Genomic DNA, 21202 nt, shown 5'->3' on the forward strand with positions numbered 1-21202 from the left:
CTGCTTCCCCACGAAACAACCCCTCTATCCTATCCCCATCACACTACACCACTCTCCATCAATCTCCTTCATTTAACAATTTTGGTGAGACCAAAATACTTTTCATCGTTATTGAACTTAATAGTCTTAATCAAAATCAACTATGGCTGAGGAATCTCCAAAGATAGCCACAACTCAAGAGGCAGTGCCTGTTGCTGAGGAGGAGCAAGTGGTGGTCACTCAAAAAACAGAATCCACTGTTCCAGCTGACAAAGAATCTGATGAGCCCAAGCCCAACCCAGAGCCCGAGAAAAAGCCCGTTGAAAACAACACTGCTGAGACCGAGGAGGTATCAAAGCCCAGTGGTGATGAAAAAATTCCAGAGTCTGGTTCGTTCAAGGAAGAGAGCACTATTGTTGGTGAGCTACCTGAAGCTGAGAAGAAAGCACTTACAGAGCTGAAACAGCTTATTCAAGAAGCACTTAACAAACATGAATTCTCTGCACCACCTTCAACTACTCCAAGCCCAGTTAAAGAACAAAAGCCCGAGCCCACACCAGAAGCAGAAGCAGAATCACAACCACCTTCTGAAGAGACCAACAAGAAAGATGAACAGAACAATGAACAGGTTTCTGAAACAGAATCTGTTGTTGCTGTTACTACTGATGAAGTATCAACACCACCACTACCAACAACAACAACTGAAGCTGAACAACAACCAAAAGAAGAAGCAGAAAAGAAAGAAACAGAGGTTGCTGCTTCTTCTGTAGATGAAGATGGAGCAAAAACAGTTGAAGCAATTGAAGAATCTGTTGTAGCTGTAGCTTCATCAGTTCCAGAGGAACCAAAGGTGGTGGAAGCTTCTTCACCGGAACAACAACAACAACAACCAGAAGAGGTTTCAATATGGGGGATACCACTTCTTGCAGACGATAGAACTGACGTGATTCTGTTAAAGTTTCTACGTGCCAGAGACTTCAAAGTGAAAGAAGCATTCACAATGATCAAGAACACTATCCGTTGGATAAAAGAGTTCAAAATTGAAGAGTTATTATTGGATGAAAACTTAGGTGATGAATATTTAGAGAAAACTGTTTACATGCATGGATATGACAAAGAAGGACACCCTGTTTGTTATAACATTTATGGAGAGTTTGATAACAAGGAGGTTTATAAGAAAACATTTTCTGATGAAGAGAAGAGAGAAAAGTTCTTGAAATGGAGAATTCTGGTCTTGGAGAAGAGTATTAGGAAGTTGGATTTTACCCCTGGTGGTATTTGCACTATTGTTCAAGTTAATGATCTTAAGAATTCTCCTGGACCTACCAAATGGGAGCTTAGACAAGCTACCAAACAAGCCCTTCAATTGCTTCAAGATAATTATCCTGAATTTGTAGCCAAACAGGTACTAATACTTTACTTTGCATAATTTAATTTCCAGTTTCAGTTATATTAATTGCATGTTTGATATCACGTCGAGTTTGTTGAAATCACGACAAACACATCCTGATACCACTAAATAGATGCGGCCACAATTGTTGTTCTTAAATTTTTATGATACTAATAATACTCTTTAACTATATTTAATCAAATACAAATTAAATTGTTTAGTTTCTTAATCTTGTTTTATTTGATTTTGTTTTGTAGGTGTTTATCAATGTGCCATGGTGGTACTTAGCTGTGAACAGAATGATAAGTCCTTTTCTTACACAAAGAACAAAAAGCAAGTTTGTATTTGCTGGACCTTCCAAATCAGCTGAGACTCTTCTAAGGTAAAGGAAAAAACATAGCAAAATGAAACTAAACACATTTCTTGTTCATGTCTTTTTTTCCTAGTTTGTTAGTGTCTTAATTTGTTTTATGGATTTTTCAGTTACATAGCTCCTGAGCAACTTTCAGTCAAATATGGTGGACTAAGCAAAGATGGTGAATTTGGAATTACTGATGCTGTTACAGAAATTACAGTGAGGCCTGCGGCAAAACACACCGTGGAATTTCCAGTTACTGAGGTGAATTTGGTTGCTTTTTTTTTTACCTTTCTGTGTTTTGTCAGGATTGATTGGTTTTTTAGATTGAGTATCCAAGGGAACGTTGCATTGGATTGTGTAATCTTTCCTAGGATTCCTCTGGTCTTCATATTTATATTTGTCCTTTTCCTCTTTTGTTTGTTTACCTTATTTTATGCAACAATTTGTGCTTTACCTATGCCCTGACTTGAGAGATACTAGATGCTTTATCAAGGAATCATAAAATAAACATGGAAACAGACATACTTCAATTGGAATGACTGAATAAGAGAGTTTCATTTTAGTTCAAAAGTAGTAACAAACAAGTATATTTTGAATTGACCATGACTTAACAAAATGACCATGACACATTAATTTTTTGAGGGTTCAAAGGACAATTTTTGCCAAAATCACAATGACAATGCCACGTGATTTGGCCAAGTTTAGCAAAATCATAGACACAGTCATTTCTATAGTTAATTTTATTACTTCAAAGTAGATAATTAACTTAATGTTTCTTTGATATTTTAAAGGGACAATTAATCCGAAATAGATAATACTATTATATGCTTTGAGTGATTTTATAATGCATTGAAATTTTGTTGTTGGGAATTACTTGCAGAACTGTCTACTCTCATGGGAGCTAAGAGTAATTGGGTGGGACATAAGCTATGGTGCAGAGTTTGTACCAAGTTCAGAAGGAAGCTACACTGTGATAATCCAGAAGACTAGAAAAATTGCTTCATCAGAAGAACCAGTGCTTTGCAACAACTACAAAATTGGTGAACCTGGGAAAGTGGTTCTCACCATTGACAATTCAAGCTCTAAGAAGAAGAAGCTCTTGTACCGCTTGAAGACCAAGCCTTCAACTTCTGATTAAGAAAGTTTCAATGTTAATCATTATCTTGTGTTGGAGCAGATATAATTATATATTCTTTTTGCTGTATTATTTTGGTTATTACTATTGAGGGGATCTTTTGTTTTTTGAATTCTTATATTGATATATGCAGATGACTTATTGGTCTGTTTTATTGGATAAATTTCTTTGTAAATTTTGGTGGGGCCTAATTTGATCTATATGCTTGTTGTTTTGTCTATATTCATGTCTAAATATATGTTTGAACTGTCATGATCTGTGTCCCAATAGTAAAAAGGAAAAACGAATATTTATATTATCATGCACTTGGACTTCTAGAATATGTGACATAGTAATTTATTTAGAGTTTAGACTTCAGGGCCGTCTTTATTTGTTCTTGGAAAATAAATTCTTTATTTTGCCTTGGAAAATTTGTCCACTTGTTCATTGGATTTTAATTTCATTTGGAAACTTAAACAATACTGCACATGTATTTGTCATTTTGGAGTAGTACACCCATAAACTATGTGCTCAATGGTTCCAGCATACAAGGAATCAAACAAATTGAATTTTGGAGAAATGGGGTCCCTAAAGACTGATATTTGGTAGGATGAACAACATTTCTTGCTTTAAATTATAGATATCTAACTCTTTAAGCTGTGTCATTGAGAATATTACAGCAAGAGTTATATAACTTGTGAGTTTGTATTAGTTTTCTTTAGAAAAAATCAGAGACTTGGTCCCAGCTTTAACATCCCATGTTTGAGTACAAAGTGTGTGTCTGGCAAGACATTAAGGTCCCATTAAACATTCAATGTCTAATAGTACAGAGTCTACTTTAACTTTTTATGCACCAAATTTCATCATAGAACCCACTCATTCCTCCGTGTCATCTATCATTGATCAATATTCTAATCTCCCTTTGATTTTCAACTTGCTTTGCATACCTGTTTGCCTTCTTTTTTCGATTACACTTTTTGCTTCTTTTAAGGCATGAAGAATGAAAGATCAATTAGACGAGCATGGCCACCATTTGGACCAGCAAGGCTTTGCCACAGAAAAGTTATTGAAATCGTTTGGTAAATGCATAAACCAAGTTGATACTTTTTCATATAATTTATGAGTATTTTAATCATGACCATTTTCAATTTTTTTTTTTAAAAATAAATAAATTGTACTACAGATATCCATTTTTTTCTCTTTAAAATTTGGTTTGATATATATAACAGTTACGTTGTAACAACGTTGTGTTATTTGAACATTGAAATACTAACATGACATGCTATTCACCTTTGAAAATTTCAAAAAGACACAAAAGAATTAAATTAAAGGACACTATTTGACATCAAAATTATGAAAGAGACTCAAATCATTCATAACTCTTGCAATAATTTCTACACAACCTGTCATCAACATTAACCAAATATTTTTATGTCTTTTCATTCATCAACAAATGAAAAATATAAAGAAGGGGAAAAAAGACAAGCATGGGTTTGAGATTGAGTGGAATCCAATTTTTAATAAAGATATTTGGAAATGAAATAGATATATGAAGTGAAAAGAGACACTTTAGAAAATAAAAGCCCCTACTCCACCACCTCATAAAGTTGTGTATTCTTGCTGTTCATATTGAAGTTTTGGAAGCGATCGACAATAAAGGGTTGTTTGTGCCTCAAAATAACAATGAATAGTTCTTTGATCTCTTGATCTGGCTTGGCTGTATAGATTTAAGTCATAAACATTATTAAATTATGGTGCAGTCTATGGTGAGGTGAGGCACCAACTAACGTCTAAACCATCACCAGTCTATGGTAAGGAGTATTACTATAGGTTTTTTTGTTAGTCAAGATATTATATAGACTTATATAGGGGCTTAGTAATTTATTTTGTGAGCAGTTGGTAGTTAAAATGACGGGGTGCCCGTAAAAGACACTCTGACACACAGTAAGTTAGTATGTGAACATAACGTTATAAGAGTATAGGTGAAGGATAAAATCCTTTAATGATGGTGAATGATAGTAGAATGTCGTTGGTAGACGGTTACATAATGCGGATTCAGATTTACTGGCTTGTTGCGAGCAGGGAGCACACTTCCCTAATGAGTGGCTGTGTGAATAGCTTAGTTTTGGGCCTAAAGAAATATAAAGGTTCGAACAAAGTATGACAAGCTTAGTTGCAAGCGCTTTAGAGAGAAGAGAGGTTGAAGTTCTTGTCATGAAGAACAAGATGAAGATCCATGGTTTTTAGATAGATCAAATAACTATCGCGTAGACGATTCTTCGATCAATGATAGAAAAATTCGATTTTGTGGTGTGTTTCATTGAAGAATCTAAGTGACTTACTCTAACTAGTGATGAGCTTCAGAGCATCTGCGGTGTAAGAACAAAATATGAAATGGTGTAAAGAAGAGAAGCAAGCTGTCAAAGTTTTTAACAAGGAGGAGGTCGGAGAAGAGAACACCGTGGAAGCAAAAGGGAGCTTGACAGGGGAAGACGAAAAATCAAAATATTTATTTTTACTAATAGATAATTAATTATATTAATGATCAAAGATGTGAATTTAATAAAATGTGTCAATTAATATAGACAGGGGAAGTATATTTTTTTTCCTGTTTTGTTTTAAAGCAATTGATGAAGATATTACTCATCTATGACATTGTAGATTTGTTTACATCAGTCTCACTAGCCTAGAAATGCTAACTCAGAAGAATATCATGAGAGGAATGCCTAAGCTTAAAAATTCATTCAAAATGTCCAGTGACTGCATGTGGGAAAGCAACATAGTGAATCTTTTCTAAAGAATCATGTAGTTGAGAGGAAAATAAAACCATAACGAGGCGACTTCTAAGGTGCCACGTCAGCGTTGGGGGCCAAAACTGCCAAAGATTAAATACTTAGGGGGCTGTTTTGTATTTAAATTAGTTAGGGAGCTGTAACCGCAAGTTTTGGAAAAATAGGGGGTCAAAAGTGCAATTAAGCCAAAAAGAAAAAGGGACAATAATGAGTCAAACAAAATCAATTTTCACTCTCTCACATCAGTAGCCTAACAGATTTATATTGTTACTTGGACTCTATATTTTATTTTATATAGTTTACATATATGTGTGGCTACTTCTGGCCGATGCATATAGTTTTCTAAAAATGAAGTCTTCATGCTAAATATGCATTATAAATGTTCAAAGGTATATATACTGGATATTGTTAACTCTATTTCGTATTGTGTTTTTAAATTTGACCTAAACAAGTTGACTTCACTACATGAATAATGCCAAGCTCTATTTCCTGACATAGTTTTTCTTAAAAAATAAAGGATCAAACCTTGCAAATTAATTCTGCTGTTTTTGCAAATTAACTCATGGGACTACTAGCAACTATGAAATTGACTTATTATTGATCTATTTGAAAATTACGAGTATGTGAATCTTAGAACCAGATTCACATACTCATAATTTTCAAATAGGTCAATAATATGAACCTCATGAGTATTTATAAGCCTAACAAAGTTAATTTGAATGTTTGTGATTTGCATTAAGTTAATCCGCTGAGTTTAGAATCTTTTACCATTTTCATGAGAGTGGGATTTAGCCAAATATTTATATATTTGCATAATGTTGAAGTTCAAAATTTGATCTAAATATGACTCTTTCTTTTGGTTTTTTCTTTGATATTCTTTGTATGATATTTTTCTATAAAAGGGTATTCTTTGATTGAATATAATTGTACACACATCTGAGTTACACACATGCACATTGTGCACGCTGCTCTATCAAATAACAAAAGTCCAACTTAAAGAGACATTACTATAACTTTTCAATGCATATAGAAAGATAGGTAGATCTTAGAAGTGATTTTCACAAAAATTAGTTATAAGATTATTTTTTGTATCATTGTTAAGGTACATGTACTGTTTTAGTTATTTAGTATCTTTATTCTTGAAGCCATTTTGACTAAGATGCAGATTTATGTATATTTAACTCTTCAAATCTGTTAAATTGATAACATGTTTTTTTTATTCTTTTCATTCTTTTTTACATGTAGTTGTAGATGACCCAAGTTTAGTGATTCTTCCTATGCTCTGGAATTAAGTTATGTCTATCTTATATTATTATCTTCCCTTTTTTCTTTAAGTTAATTACAATTGGATGATTATGTTGTATGCTTTCCTCTTGGTATAAATGCTTCTGCTGAAAATGTTCTTGAGGATGTTCAATTTCTTTCATGGAGTTGGCTAAAGAGCAGTTTGAAAGAGGGTAATGAACTTTACCCTCATCTTATTGTTTTATTTTTCCTCTGTGTCTAATCTCCAATGTTAACTAGAAAATGATTACATACTATTTGTATTTACTATATTTTGCTTATTTAAGATTACATACTATTGGTGTTGTATGAAAAACGAGGAAAATAGTTAGTGATAACAATATTTTATATACACATGGAGACAAAGGAAATCTTGAACAAGATTAGACTCCATTTAACTTGAGCCCACTTTTCTTATATGGTGTTTTTAGGTTGAGGTTTGGTTCTCCAATTTCTACTATTTCATTTGAGAAGCTTTGTTATCTCTTAAGATTTACCTAAGGTTGCATATTTGAAATACCCAAAAATGTAGTTTGGACTATTAAAGTATTTACAAAATTCACAGTTGAATATGATGCGTAAGTAAATCATTTGCCTTAAAACAGGTTTTAATTGAACAAATCTATTCCGTAGTTTGTTGTTTGGTTCTTTCTTGGTGACCTATCTATTCAAATGATGAATTTGTTGCAACATTACTAACCAGTTTCGACAAAATACTATGTAGGAGTTGACCACTGAGGGAGATGTTACTATTGAACATTACTAACCAGTCTCGGCAAAATACTATGTAGGAATTGACCACTGAGGGAGATGTTACTATTGAAAAGGGAGCTGACTTGATGATGTTACTATTGGATATAAAAAGCTGGACTTGCTGATGTTGCTATTAGAAAGGGAGCTGGACTTGATGATGTTGGTTCATCATCAAAAAGTGGCTCTCATGATGAGAAGGAATCTGAAGACATCAACATATGTCTCAATCTATTCAAAACCACTCTGCAGTTTTAGCTAAGAATTTGGTTATATTTCTAACTAATTTGTGGCCTGTATTGTATTGGCAACCAATGTTAGACTAATGTTACTTGGCCTGGCTTTTTTGGTTGATACTTTGGATCTTATTTATGTAGTTTTCAAAATTCATGCTTTATCTAGGTATTTTAATATCATGTTGAACTGTTTTACAAGGATCGTGTGTATAAACTATTAACTACTCTATTTTATGGTTTATGAGTATTAATTTATTATTTCTTTTGTCTCAAACAAAATTATTAATTTATTTCCGTGTTATTTCCAAACAGAATATTAATACTTAGGTGCTACTATTCACACCTAACATAAACATGGGATTTTAATATGTATTTGATTTAAATTCAAAGTTTTATATTTCAAACAAACACGGGAGGCTACATGTATCTGATTTTAGTTCAAAGTTTTATATTTTAGGCTAAATATATTTCTTTATGTGGAAAACTTTGTATTTCTCAAACACCTAGAGGCTACATGTATTTCAATAATTTGTCTATTCATCGTAAGTTTTATATGGATTATATGATATAAGTTTACTATTTGTTTTTTAGAGTTATAACTCATGTGGTGATTTGATGATTACTCAACAATATTGTGTAACGAAGGTAAAGTAGATTTAATTGCAGACTGCAGTCCTTCAGATTTGTAACATGATATTTATATTTAAATTATTGTCTATTTTTTCCTTATTTTCATGAAGACAATAACATTTGATTTGTTTAATAAGTGCATTATATATTTTTATTTTGGTGGTATGTTCAGAGTAATAATTTGTTAACGCCACAGAAAATCTTTGTTCGCCCGTGCGTTGCACGGGTGGAAATACTAGTTAGGTAAAATATGAGTATAGTATTTCGAAAAAGAAACTTTAGATAAGGGAATGGGCCTAAAACAAGAGTGGGTTTTATTCACAACGTTGAATCCACCTTCTTATTAAATTATCTCGGAAATTGCTCTTTTTTGCAAATACTGTTTGGTTGAATTGTGCTTATGTGCTGATCGTTTAACCGGTGTTAGTTAATTGTTGTCGTTCGATACTTTTTAGATCGATTCAATTATTTTTTAAATCGGTTCAATCGATTTAAAAAATCTTTTAAATGACCGTTAACTGTCTTTAAAAATATTTTCATCATTTTGTTATGTCTGAGAGCGATTTTTGAAGCCTTAAGAGTTGTTCAATTATCTGTGATGAGCCTGGCTATACTCTTTCTAAAATATGCAAGCCCTCACAAGATTATTTATGACCCAGCAAACAATAAAGGCAAATAAAAATTCAATCGATTTAAAAAATCTTTTAAATGACAGTTAACTGTCGTTAAAAATATTTTCATCATTTTGTTATGTCTGAGAGCGATTTTTGAAGCCTTAAGAGTTGTTCAATTATCTCTGATGAGCCTGGCTATACTCTTTCTAAAATATGCATGCCCTTCTTATTCAAATATGCATGCCCTCACAAGATTATTTAATATGCATGCCCTCACAAGATTATTTATGACCCAGCAAACAATAAAGGCAAATGAGGGATTTTTTTTTTTTTTTGAAAGAATCAAACTGAATTTTTATTGTTAATGAGATTTTTATTTTTTAAATTTGTGCAAAATTGTTTGTATACTTTCCAAAATATAGCGATTTTAATATAGATGAAGCATTATTTATTTATTTATTTATGTTTTTTGTGATTTTGTCGTTTGAGTGTGACATTGAGTTGTTCATCGTCTTGGTGTGATATTGTTTGATTTTATGTCTTGATACGATGTTTATTTGGTTCATATTGAAAGATCAACTTCAATGACTTCGGTGTCAACGTTACAGATCTGTAGACATGAGTATTCTGATCGCTTTGATTTTATCATATTATTTATAGAAATTTTATGTTGTAAGCATTATGTTATCACTCCCAGCGTCCCTTATTACACGCCCCTCTAACCAATTTCACATATATTAAAAAAAAATTGTAACGTAGTTAATGTATCTATTCATTTGTTTATATGTGTATTTAATTTGACTTTTCATATTCTAATACAAGTTGATAGTATTAATTAGAGTTATGTTTGAAAAAAATGCACGTACTAATTTATATGCGGACTTATATTTAAGGACAATAAATTTTTTTTTTTGAAAAGGTGCCTATAATTAGAGATGGAGAGAGTATTGAATTGGATATTGTGCGTTTCTTTGCAATTTCACCCTCTTTGTTTATTAGTGATAATTGGATGAAGAGTAACAATTTTTTAGGTTAAATATGTTTTTAGTCTCTACAAAATCATTAGTTTTTAAGTTTAGTCCCTATAAAATATCAATGGTAATTTTAGTCCTTCACAATACTGTAGTTAGTAAGAATAGATCTTATTTTAAAATCTTTTTACAAAAAGAATATACTTTTAGTCCTCCAAAATAGTCCCTATAAAGTTTAAATAGAGACTAAAAGTGAATAATTTTTTTGTAGGGGTTAAACTTGAAAGCTTGTAATTTTGTAGTGATTAAAAACATATTTAACTCTAATTTTTTTAAGAATAATGCTAAACCTCGCGAAGGAAATTAATCGTGACAGCTTCACGAGGTGAAAAATGTGTCTTATAATTGAAAATTAATACCAACAACCTACCGTTTTTTCCACCCAATTGGAGTTGAAATTTTGACTCTCCTATAGGAAGAAGACACGTGCTGTTCTTGAAAAATTCGGGACAAATGTGTCGCCTGATATGACATCACTCTTTTTTAATGTTAGTATTTTTCTGTTGCGCATATTTGAACTTATAAACTACTTTAATCTCAAACCAGTTGAGCTAGCATTTTTCCCTCACCCCCCTAATTCATGATTAATTTGATTACGGTTTATATATTCAATGCAATGAAAATTGAATTACTAGGACATTCGTTAACAAAAACCCTTTTTAATTGAATATTTGAATGAAATATTTTACTCAAAAGGAAAAAAAATATTTATCTACCCTCCATATTCCTACAAAATCGCATAATTAATTTCAGAAATACACAACTTGAAGACACACAAACTAATTTATAATTTTGCTGAAAATGTACATTCCAAATAATTTACCACATAATTATTTGGGAGGACATGAGATGAGATTGAAAGTTGCTCAAAAGCCCCTTAAATTGCTCACAAATTTTATGTTATTTGAAAGTTGAATGAATTTGAGTGTTGAATTTGTTGTGTTTGAATGCAATGTATCACATGTCACTTATGTTGTGCATTCTGCTTCTGTTCTAGCCAGAAAGTGATCGTCGCTCAATTGCTGGATTTTGGAGGGGGCTGGTGAGCAGTTAGGGTCTTTTGAGCAAATATCGATGAGATTAAGCAGAGGTGGCATGCATGTGAAACTGCTGCTGGTGTTTTCACTGTCAAAACCAAATACCAAACCAACCAATCAATGTCTTAAATCACCATAAGAGAAAACATGAAACAGTTCCTCCTTGGGACTTACCATTCACAAAATAAAGTTACAAAACGACAACTCCATTTCAGATTATCGCATTTGAACATGTACAAGTCCAAGCATGCATGCTGCTATGTGTCACGTGAATATATATCATATCAGTGATATCACCCATTCCCAATGTCTCTTTGATCAAAAGATTCAAAACCATCATCACCAATGCTTATATGACATGTCGTGCACGCTTAAAACCATCTATAAAAAGATAACCTCAATTGTCACATGATTCACTGATTGTAGAGAAGAACAGCTTGAAGAGGTGTTATCATAAGACAATGGAGAGGAAATCACTTGTCCTGTTTTTCTTGCTTCTCATTGCTTTTTCCTCGCGTAATATTCTCATTCTACTTCACTCTCTTACTTGTTTACATGTTTATTGTATTATAACTTTGTATTGATTATTTGAATGAATGAAATTGCAGAAGTGGCAATGCATGCAGAAGCAAGGATGTGTGAGTCACAGAGCCATGGATACAAAGGTGCATGTGTAGGTGACCACAACTGTGCACTTGTTTGCAGGAACGAAGGGTTCTCTGGTGGCAGATGCCAGGGCTTGCGCCATCGTTGCTTTTGCACCAGGCTTTGTTGAATGAATGGCTTTGCAATATGCCACATGCTATTAAGACAAATAAATTTATGTAGTCTCTTGTTTTGGTATAATGTACTAGCTTTGCGTAATTGAAGCTTTTCTTAGAGAAGTGGAGGAGCAAATTAAATAAAATTATCTACTTGTGATATATTTTTCTGGCTCCATTTAGTTTTAATGAATTTATTCAGCTCATGACATGATCATTGGTTTACACGAAAATATGCAAGTGAATCAAAAATATTCATATATGACCATATTATATCTTGAACTTCATATTGCAAGGATTAAATATTCAAATTGGATTCAAATTTACTTTGTAATTTTTTCTGAAGCATAATTCTCTTGAACTTCACGTAATTATTCGGTTTTATGTTTTAAGAATAGTATGGTGATCGATTTGATCAAGGTACTGCATGAATGGGTAGTTGTTGGTTGAATTGAACCATGGAGTCACTAGTTAAAATTACACTCACCTCCCCTTAGGCTTGCTTAAATGATATAGAGACTCCTTCTAATTTATTACTAGATACGTACACCAAAATCTCAACCGTTTAATTTATTTGATCGTACATCCAAAATAAAAATTGGAATACTAGAACACGGCCCACTCTTTCCCCTTCCTCAGCGTAATTTCTTTGCAAACCTTGAAAGTTGTGATTCCATTTCTTCTCCAATTGGAATATTATTGGATGAAAATCGCGTGAATTTATTGTACTTTAAATGGAAGAGAAACACACAAGACAGAGCACCGCGAGCACCAACTTGAGTTAACAAGACTTTTTGCAACAGCAGTGACCACCCAGGTATGGCCTGCGTTTTTCGCATCGACCACATGCATAACCTTCAAAACTACAAGCTTTAAAACAACTTTCATCACTTAAACAAATCCCTTTATACCGACGACAAACAACTCTCAACTTTAAAATGGAGCGGAGTAAATGGAGCAAAGTTAAACTCCTCGGCTTGTACCACCATCTGCATTTATTCATCGATCAGTCATTAATATGATTAACAAAAATACAACTTACTAGCAAATTTCATTAACTACGTATCAATTATTCCAAAATGCACTTATATAAGACTTACTAGATGCAAGGAGAATAAACAAAATGAATAAAATCCCAAAGCGTGTCTTGTTCATGATTACCACATACTACACTACTACAGTCTTCACTCAAATCTGTATTATTAAGTTAATAATATTAACCTATGAATACTATCTCGCATCATGTTATCTTTTTATAAGAGGTGGAGGATGTAAATTTTTTTTTTTGAAAACTTGGCGTTTAACTACATTTTGGAGTTCATGTTCCTTCGTTTATGGCATTAGTTACAATTAATTTTAGTAGAACTTATGTTAGTCTCATGGAACACCCAAAATAATTTGCAACTCTTCTACATCACATCTTGCTAACACTCCACAAACATAAGAATAAGGGAAATGTTAGTATCACATCCTCTAACACACTATTTTGACACTTAAATAATGATTTGACACAACATACTCTTTTTATTTCTTTAACCATTAACTGATTCTACAAGTTGTTAAACTAAAAAATATAGGAAAATGCTAACCCAAAAATAAAATAAAAACTAACACCGAATAGAAGAGAATGGCAATGAAATGGAAGAGAATGGTATGTTCATACGTCACTTTGATCAACTTTCATCAACTACATATTCAATCAATAACTTAGATGTCAATGCTGTAAATATAAATATTTTAATCACTTTGATTTTATCATATTATTTGTAAACATTTTATCGTTATATGTTACATTGTTACCAGTGACTTTGCCAAGACCTTGAGTCAGGGGTTCAAACTTTACAATGTAATTAATAATTATAATGATATATACAAAAATTAATATATTCAAAACATGTTAAAATGATTAAGTAGATGACGTTGTTAATTTATCTACGTGATTAACTACAATTTCACATTGTTCAATGTAATATTAATTAACTATATACTCAATTGATTAATTAACCATAATTTTGCATGTGTTTAATCAAATGTCACAAATATAGAAAACAATTGAATGTGCATGAAACACTTTTGTTATTGCATGGCCTAAGACCTTGTTCATGTTCGGTGCTCAACTACTTAAATTAGTGGGATAAAATGTTGAACAAATGATATCCCACTCGATTTACATTTTTTAAATTATAATAAAAAATGTCAATAAATTTATAATTTTTTTCTGATATGCAATAAATTTATAATAATACAAAATCGAGTAGCATATCATTTGCTCAACATTTTATAAGTTTATTGACATTTTTTATTGTAATTTTTTGTAATTATCTGTAAGTTCTTCTAAAGGGTTTGACGATTGATGAAGATTATGATGATAATGATGAAGAGAATGAAAAAAGATGAAGATATGTAAAATAAATTAGATGTTGGTTGTTCATTATTAGATCTAATATGCTACTATGATTCAATGATTTCTTCCAGGGTCGGACCTCGGGATGTGCAAACCGTTCAATGGAACTGGGTCTCCCTAAGGTATGGGCCTCAGAAAAAAAATTATAGTCTAGTAGTACCACTAAGTGTTAAGTGAGTGTTTTTTTTGGGAGGGTGGTTTGAGGTTCCTCATGTATACGGTAATGATTTTCACCTTTGGTTGTACCGCATATATACAACACCTAATATTTATCTTTTAGAAAATTTAAATAGAACATTGTTCTTTTAAAAAAAATTCATTTTTATTTTATTACGGGGCTCTTTTCACTTACAGAACCGAGCCTCCGGATTCGTAGGAACGGCCCTGATTTCTTCATTCACAAAAAGTTTAAATTGTTAAAATTATTTTTTTTTACAAGGTTTATGATGAACCGCCTATAATATTGGTTTACCTTACAATATTTGAGGTTTAAATTAACGGAATAAGACCAAATTAACTAACAAAAGTGCATTTAAGGTATCTAAACATAAGAATAATTAGTCATGAGACCAAATAAAACTAGAAAATTAGTTAAGAGACTAAACATTTAATTTAGCCAAATAATATTAATGTTGCTTTCAACTTAACAATCTTTAAAAGAAAAATTAACAAATAAAAATGAACGCACGTATAGATTCTATATTTCTCAGATGTTACCAAAGTGCAAATTTACGTGTAGTTTTCAAAATTTATAGTTTTTCATTTTTAAACTTTCCACCTCTACAAATACAGAGTGGCCAACCCAAGTTTGTTTATTGTTGTGAAAGTGACTCAAAATTGGAGAAATTGAAGTTTGCTGAAGGTGTCAAAATCGTAGCACGATGTGGAAAATCGTAGTACGATTTTTGGACCAGGTTTTGGACTTCGGATTCTGGAAAAATCGTAGTACGATTTTACGCTGATGCATAAAATAAAAACGTATTTTTCAGCGTGAGATTTGGTTCCGATTTTTGAGGGATTGCTTTTACTATAAATATAGACATTGTATCGGTGTAAACCTTGAGATAGAGGGGGCTGAAACAAGGGTTTAGAATGGCAACAACAAAACTAGGGTTTGTATAGAGTTTGTCTCTTTGGAACAAACACTAGGGTTTGAAGGTTGATTCACCTTGGGAAACACTATTAGGATTGAGTCTCTTGGTTACGGGAAGAGGCTGAGATTTGGGTAGAATTAGGCGGGAGACTTATTCTTGTAACCCATTGATATCTCTTTTGTAACGTTACTCATCATATAGTGAAACGGAGGGTCTCCCCCAGACTAGGTCAATTTAGACTGAACTTGGTCAGCAAATTCTTTTGTGTTCTCTGTCTTCTTTTCTCTCGTTGTTTTCTACTTTTGGCTTGTGATTATAATTGTTCCATACACTTTGATTTTGGTTGCTTAATTATTCCTTGCTCCACACATCAAGTTTGTTATTGGTGTGTTTTCTCATCGAATTCACAACAGTTTATTAACTGGGTTATATATATAGGTATCGTAGTAAGGGTAATTATGAACAAGGCACACTTTGGGTTTTCTTCATTTTGGTCATCCCTTCTTGTTTCATGTAAGTGACCTTATTATGTATGATATTATGATATTACAATCTTTTAAATAGCGGTCATAGCTACTCTCGCATTAAGGATTTCGCGAGTTCTTCAATTATTGATGTTGCATCATGATCATTGTGGTATGAGTTAATCACAACCTTGTATAAATTTTATTAATTTATTTATACGATCATGTAATGGATAATAATTTAATTTCTAATTGTTTCTTCATGATTTCATAACTATAATTGTTCCCTACCGTATCTTGCGGCCGTAACAACATTTCATCACATCGGTTTTGTGATTTTTGTTCATTGTGCTAAAACGGAGAAAAACAATATCTTTGCCTTTTTGTAGCCGCTGTTTTCACGGTATGTTTTTTAGAACCTTGATTACATTATATACAATCATTAATGCATATATGCATCTTAGAGACCTTTCAAGTATGTTTAGTTAACAGACCAATTTTCCCTTAAAAAATAGTTAAGAGACCAATTTGAAGAGGAACAAAATTGACCATTTATTCTTATATTTATGGAGTATATGCAAGATGGTATTGAAAAGTTGCAAATTATTTTGGGAGTCCCATGAACCAAACATGAGCTCTACTAAATTAGTGTAACTAATGTCATAACCGAATGAACATAAACTCCAAAATGAACTTAAACGGCATGTTTTCAACAACAACAAAAAATGTTTTCTACACCCTCCACCTCTATAAGTATATAACCGATGCATGTTTGTTTATTAACAGGTAATATCTCTTTAGGTGAAGATTGCAATAAGTGGTAATCATGAACAAAGCTGGCTTTGGATTTTTCTTCATTCTACTTATTCTTCTTGATTTCGGTAAGTCTTTCAAGTTCATATTCATGAAACTATTTAATTAAGCTATATTTTTGTTAATTAATCATATAAATGACTGGTCGATGCAGAGATGGTGGTACAAACCGAAGGACGAAAGCATTGTAGGGAAAAGAGTCGTCTGTTTGAAGAGTTATGTTTCAATAGTGAAGATTGCGCTAACACTTGTCGCTATGAAGGTTTTCATCTAGGTGGTAAATGTTGGGGATTGTTTAGAACCTGCTACTGCAAAAAAAAATGTCGGTAACTTAAGTTGGTGCTCACACGTACTCTAGATTAGATTGTGTTTCTCTTATTGTTAGGTTTTATTATTGGTTAAAATTCATAGGACTCATAATTTGGTGGAAACAATATGAATTTTAACCGATAAAAATGTTAACTTGTGCCCTAACCCTTAGGGCATATGTTAAGAATTCTAATAATAGAAATTATGTATTAGAAATCGTGTTAATTTATTTCTCAAATAGTTTAATATTAATTTTTTTCATTAAATTCTTACCATTAATGGAATGAAATTAATGCTTAACATATGCTCTAAGGGCACAAGTTAACATGACCCTAAAAATATATTGAAAAGTGTGTATGTGTTGGTGATACCACTCTTATACTCCTTCCGTCAATTGTCTATTTAACGCTTTTTCTTTGTTTAAAAATAATTGACACTTTAAAATATCAGTATAACATTTATTATTTTTCTCCCACTATTATAGCTTTATTTTTTTGCCACTATTATACCTTTATTTGATAATATTTTTTAATCTCAACCACTTATTTTTTATCTAAGGGTTTTAAATCATTCTTATGATTCTCACATAAATATATCATTCTCACTTGATATGGCGAAGGAAGAGGGGCTTGGTAGTAAATGTGGTAAACGTTATTCATTTTTAAACAAAGAGATTAAGAGAAATAGTGTAAAGAGTTTGGTAGAAATGGTATAGTCTTATGCTTTAATTTTTTTAAGACTAAACAACTACACGTATTAGTCCTAAATTTGACCTGTTTCTATAAGTGTTGAGGAGCCCTCATGTGCGTCGGAAGTAACCACAATTTAACGATTCAAAACCCTATCTCTACAAAAAAAAAAAAAACTCAAATCATTAGATATTCGAGTCACGTTTCTTATATATCTAACATTTAGCTCATCATAATTGATATGAAGCTAATCGCTCGCATTTAAACCAGACAATCTCCTCCTTAAATATGAGTCTACAACAGAAAATACTTCCACATTTGTTATAACCAATTTTTTTACCCTCATGACTACAATGCAAGAAGGTTTCTGATAGAAAGGATCAAATTAATACATTAGGATCCACCATCACTCCCCTATCAATACATTAGGATACCACTTATTAGGTGAGTTTGGATAAGTACATGAGTTTGGATAAGTGCATGAACACCAGTTCTGCATCTGAAACATCAAGACATTAGATCACATCTACATCTGAAACATTAAGACATTTGATAAACGAAAGTGAAATTAATCATTCTTAATCCAACATGAATGCTAGATATGGTCCTTGCTTTACGAATAATCAACAATAGAAATACATATAATATTCATTTATATTTTTTTAGTAGCACCGTATTCATATTTTTATTTTTAAACAATACAATTTTTATTAATTTAATGCTAAAACTCATCTTTGATTTCTACAATGGTCAAATTGATAAGGAGTACAAGTCGGACGGACGAGTAATTTAAAAACACCAAAAATTTACAACAATTTGATGGCTGTTGGTTTGACAAAAATATGAGAATGAAAATTAATTAAGTTTTGAAGATTCTTATTTTTATCGAACTGACACCGATCTACTACCGCTTTAGACTTGGTGTTGCAAGAATAAATAACCATAAACTTCTACTTTTAAATATGATGATAGTTTGTTAATATTGGCTCAAAACTGATGTTGAAGTTCGTCAAAAATCGTGGCGAGATTTTGGAGGTTTGATTCGCATTTTTTTCGTGGCATGAAGGGTGAAATCATGGCGTGATTTTGAGGATCATGCTCAATGCTATGTACGAGCTCCAATCTTGGCACGATCCAAGAAAATCATGGTGCGGTTTTGCCCGGGTCTGATCACTATATAAGGCTTCATTCTTTAATTTTTTAAAGCGTTTCACGAGAGAGAAACTTAGTAAACCAAATGAGGTAACTTTAGGGTTGATGGTCTATGGTGAGAGATTCTTGGGTTGGAAAACACTTCACAAACAGTTTGGGTAGTGAGATCTCGTTAGAGAAAGGATAAAAAAAATCTTTCTTTATTATTTTCTCTTAGGATTAATTGTGGGTTTGAGTGACTTGAAATACAGATAGAAGTTAAAATATCTTCTTTGTGAGCTAGTAAACTAATTTATTGTAACCTCTTTGTATCACTCTTATCATAATGGATTGGAGAGTTGTTCTCTTCTAAAGATATAAGATAAATTTTTAAAATTTTGGTGTGTTGTTTCCCACGTTCTTTTCTTATCTTTGTTGTTTTGGTTATATTTGTGGTGTTGCTTCACACTTAAATAGATCTATGTTTGTTTGTTGTTGCTGCTGCTGCTTGGGACTATTTTGCTACTTCCTTTTACTTCATACATTTAAATTTATTGGTGTGCTTTTTTTTTGTTTGTAGATAGACGAAATGACAAAGTCATCATAAATTCACACACAAAGTAGAGGTGTCGGTGGTCATGACGTAGGACTTAACAATTTTAACATTTTTGTCGGTTGAGATATGACTTACGGAATATTTATTAGTTTGTTTTTAGTGTTCGATTTCACAACCATATTCGTCGTTAAAGTTTTAGACAACTTATTAAAGGGAAATCAATACATATTTTTTAGACAAATGATGAAGCTTTTTATGTTTATGATGACTGTTATCACCGTCCTAACGCCTCTTTCCAGCTTTCCTATTCTTGTGCTTGGAATTCTTTTGGTCAACAGACTGTATGCAAGAAAATATAAACTTGCTTTTCCGATGAATTACACGTCGTTGATCAGAGACAAGGGTACTTGTGCTGAAAAAGTTCAAATTACCAACCATTTTTTAATAAATGCGAACGATCTTGGTCGGTTCATTTTTTTTCGAAGGATCATGGTCGGTTCATATCACGTGAACAAATTACTACATTTGGTTAGAATAAGTGCAGTTTTAAGTTCTTTTTAGACAGATTAAACAGAACTACTCCCTCCGGTCCTATTTATAAGAGAATTTTTGGTCAACAAAAGTTAATGTATTTGGTTAAAAAATTGGACCAGATACATCCATTTTTGTTGACCCAAATTTCTCTTATAAATAGGACCGGAGGGAGTATTAGTATTGTATTACTCCCTCCGTCTTGCAATAGATGACCCATTTGAAAATGTGCAATTTTGACCTAACTTACTTTGACCATATTTTTCTACTAATATACAAAGATAAATAATATCACATAAGATGTCGTTAAATTCGTCTCGATGAGTATTTTCAAAATATCAAATTTTTATAATTTTTTCTAATATATTATTCAAGATATTTAAGCTCAAAATTATGCATTGGCATGCGTAATAGGGTCAACTGTGTCATGTATTATGGGACTGAGGGAGTAGGAATAATGAATTAACGGAAGAACCGAGAAGGCTATAATTTTATATTACGAATAATGAATTAACGGGAAGAACGGAGAAGGCTATATAACTTTATAGAGAATGCTTGTACAAATATCAATAGAGAAATGATTGTAGGAGTCATGTGAACTTAACTCGACTGGTAGAAAAATTATTTTAGTTTTGCTTTTTCTTATATGTTGTAGCTTAACCCACTCTCATGTTTGGAGGTTCTTATTTAGCTTTGGACTCTTTTATTCTTTTTAGTGGTTGTCTGCATTTTGGCTGTATCACTAAGCTTTAGTTCTTGCTATCCAGATGTAACTGATATTTTTATTCTCTAGTCCTTCTCTAACACATCTTGTGCTAGAGCGACTAGGAATCTCTGGTTATTCAATTCCATTTTAGTTTTTTTTTATAAAAAAAAAAAAAATCAAGGATGGAGCTAGAAGGGAACCAGCATAGGCCACGGTCCTCTCAAATTTTTTTTTTTTACAGTAGTGTGTATCATATTTTTTGTGAACTTTATATGATGTTATATAATGAGTTTTTTCTTCAATCAATATATTGGACTTTAAACACTTAAACTTCTAGATTTTATTGCACTAATCCTTAACTTGAATCCTTAAAAGCGAAAAGAATTTGAGATTTTGTCTATAATTTACAAAAGAATCATAATCATTAACGAGAATCTCGATTTAGAATTCCTCATTCTGTCATTTTTTTTGCGCATTCTTAGACGATTTTGCAAAGAATTCATTCTCCTACGTTTGCATTTCATTTGTT

At 32.1% G+C, this 21202-nt stretch overlaps 2 protein-coding genes and 3 long non-coding RNA genes across 5 annotated transcripts; 4 read left to right on the top strand and 1 right to left on the bottom strand.

The window, feature by feature from the left end:
* Positions 1–31: 31 nt before the first annotated feature.
* Positions 32–3082, top strand: LOC146941788 (patellin-3-like). The gene is made up of 4 exons (XM_085755630.1): positions 32–1384; positions 1627–1751; positions 1853–1988; positions 2608–3082. The coding sequence occupies exons 1-4, from the start codon at positions 143–145 to the stop codon at positions 2863–2865; spliced, it is 1761 nt and encodes a 586-aa protein (XP_085611756.1). The 5' UTR covers positions 32–142; the 3' UTR covers positions 2866–3082.
* A 3305-nt stretch (positions 3083–6387) lies between these two features.
* On the top strand, positions 6388–8154 carry LOC146941789 (uncharacterized). Its single transcript, XR_015032489.1, has 2 exons — positions 6388–7090; positions 7642–8154. It is a non-coding gene; the product is annotated as an uncharacterized LOC146941789 (long non-coding RNA).
* Positions 8155–11564: 3410 nt separating this feature from the next.
* On the top strand, positions 11565–12169 carry LOC146941790 (defensin-like protein 1). The gene is made up of 2 exons (XM_085755632.1): positions 11565–11731; positions 11824–12169. Exons 1-2 carry the CDS (start codon positions 11677–11679, stop codon positions 11988–11990), a joined length of 222 nt encoding a protein of 73 aa, XP_085611758.1. The 5' UTR covers positions 11565–11676; the 3' UTR covers positions 11991–12169.
* Positions 12170–12521: 352 nt separating this feature from the next.
* Positions 12522–13316, bottom strand: LOC146941791 (uncharacterized). Its single transcript, XR_015032490.1, has 2 exons — positions 13077–13316; positions 12522–12965 (listed from the first exon to the last, which is right to left on the bottom strand). It is a non-coding gene; the product is annotated as an uncharacterized LOC146941791 (long non-coding RNA).
* Positions 13317–15934: 2618 nt separating this feature from the next.
* Positions 15935–17326, top strand: LOC146941792 (uncharacterized). The gene is made up of 3 exons (XR_015032491.1): positions 15935–16341; positions 16725–16819; positions 16906–17326. It is a non-coding gene; the product is annotated as an uncharacterized LOC146941792 (long non-coding RNA).
* The last annotated feature ends 3876 nt before the right edge of the window (positions 17327–21202 follow it).

The sequence above is a fragment of the Medicago sativa genome, chromosome 3, assembly GCF_051527215.1.
Source record: "Medicago sativa cultivar Bolivia chromosome 3, Bolivia_mono, whole genome shotgun sequence".
NCBI classification, from domain to species: domain Eukaryota; kingdom Viridiplantae; phylum Streptophyta; class Magnoliopsida; order Fabales; family Fabaceae; genus Medicago; species Medicago sativa.

What these genes read in the sequence shown, in the direction of transcription:
- LOC146941788 (XM_085755630.1), top strand. Translation starts at nt 143, where the DNA reads ATGGCTGAGGAATCTCCAAAGATAGCCACAACTCAAGAGGCAGTGCCT. An exon ending in CTGAATTTGTAGCCAAACAG is followed by an intron (nt 1,385 to 1,626) that starts GTACTAATACTT and finishes TTTGTTTTGTAG; the next exon opens with GTGTTTATCAATGTGCCATG. An exon ending in TCAGCTGAGACTCTTCTAAG is followed by an intron (nt 1,752 to 1,852) that starts GTAAAGGAAAAA and finishes TGGATTTTTCAG; the next exon opens with TTACATAGCTCCTGAGCAAC.
- LOC146941790 (XM_085755632.1), top strand. Translation starts at nt 11,677, where the DNA reads ATGGAGAGGAAATCACTTGTCCTGTTTTTCTTGCTTCTCATTGCTTTT. An exon ending in TCTCATTGCTTTTTCCTCGC is followed by an intron (nt 11,732 to 11,823) that starts GTAATATTCTCA and finishes ATGAAATTGCAG; the next exon opens with AAGTGGCAATGCATGCAGAA.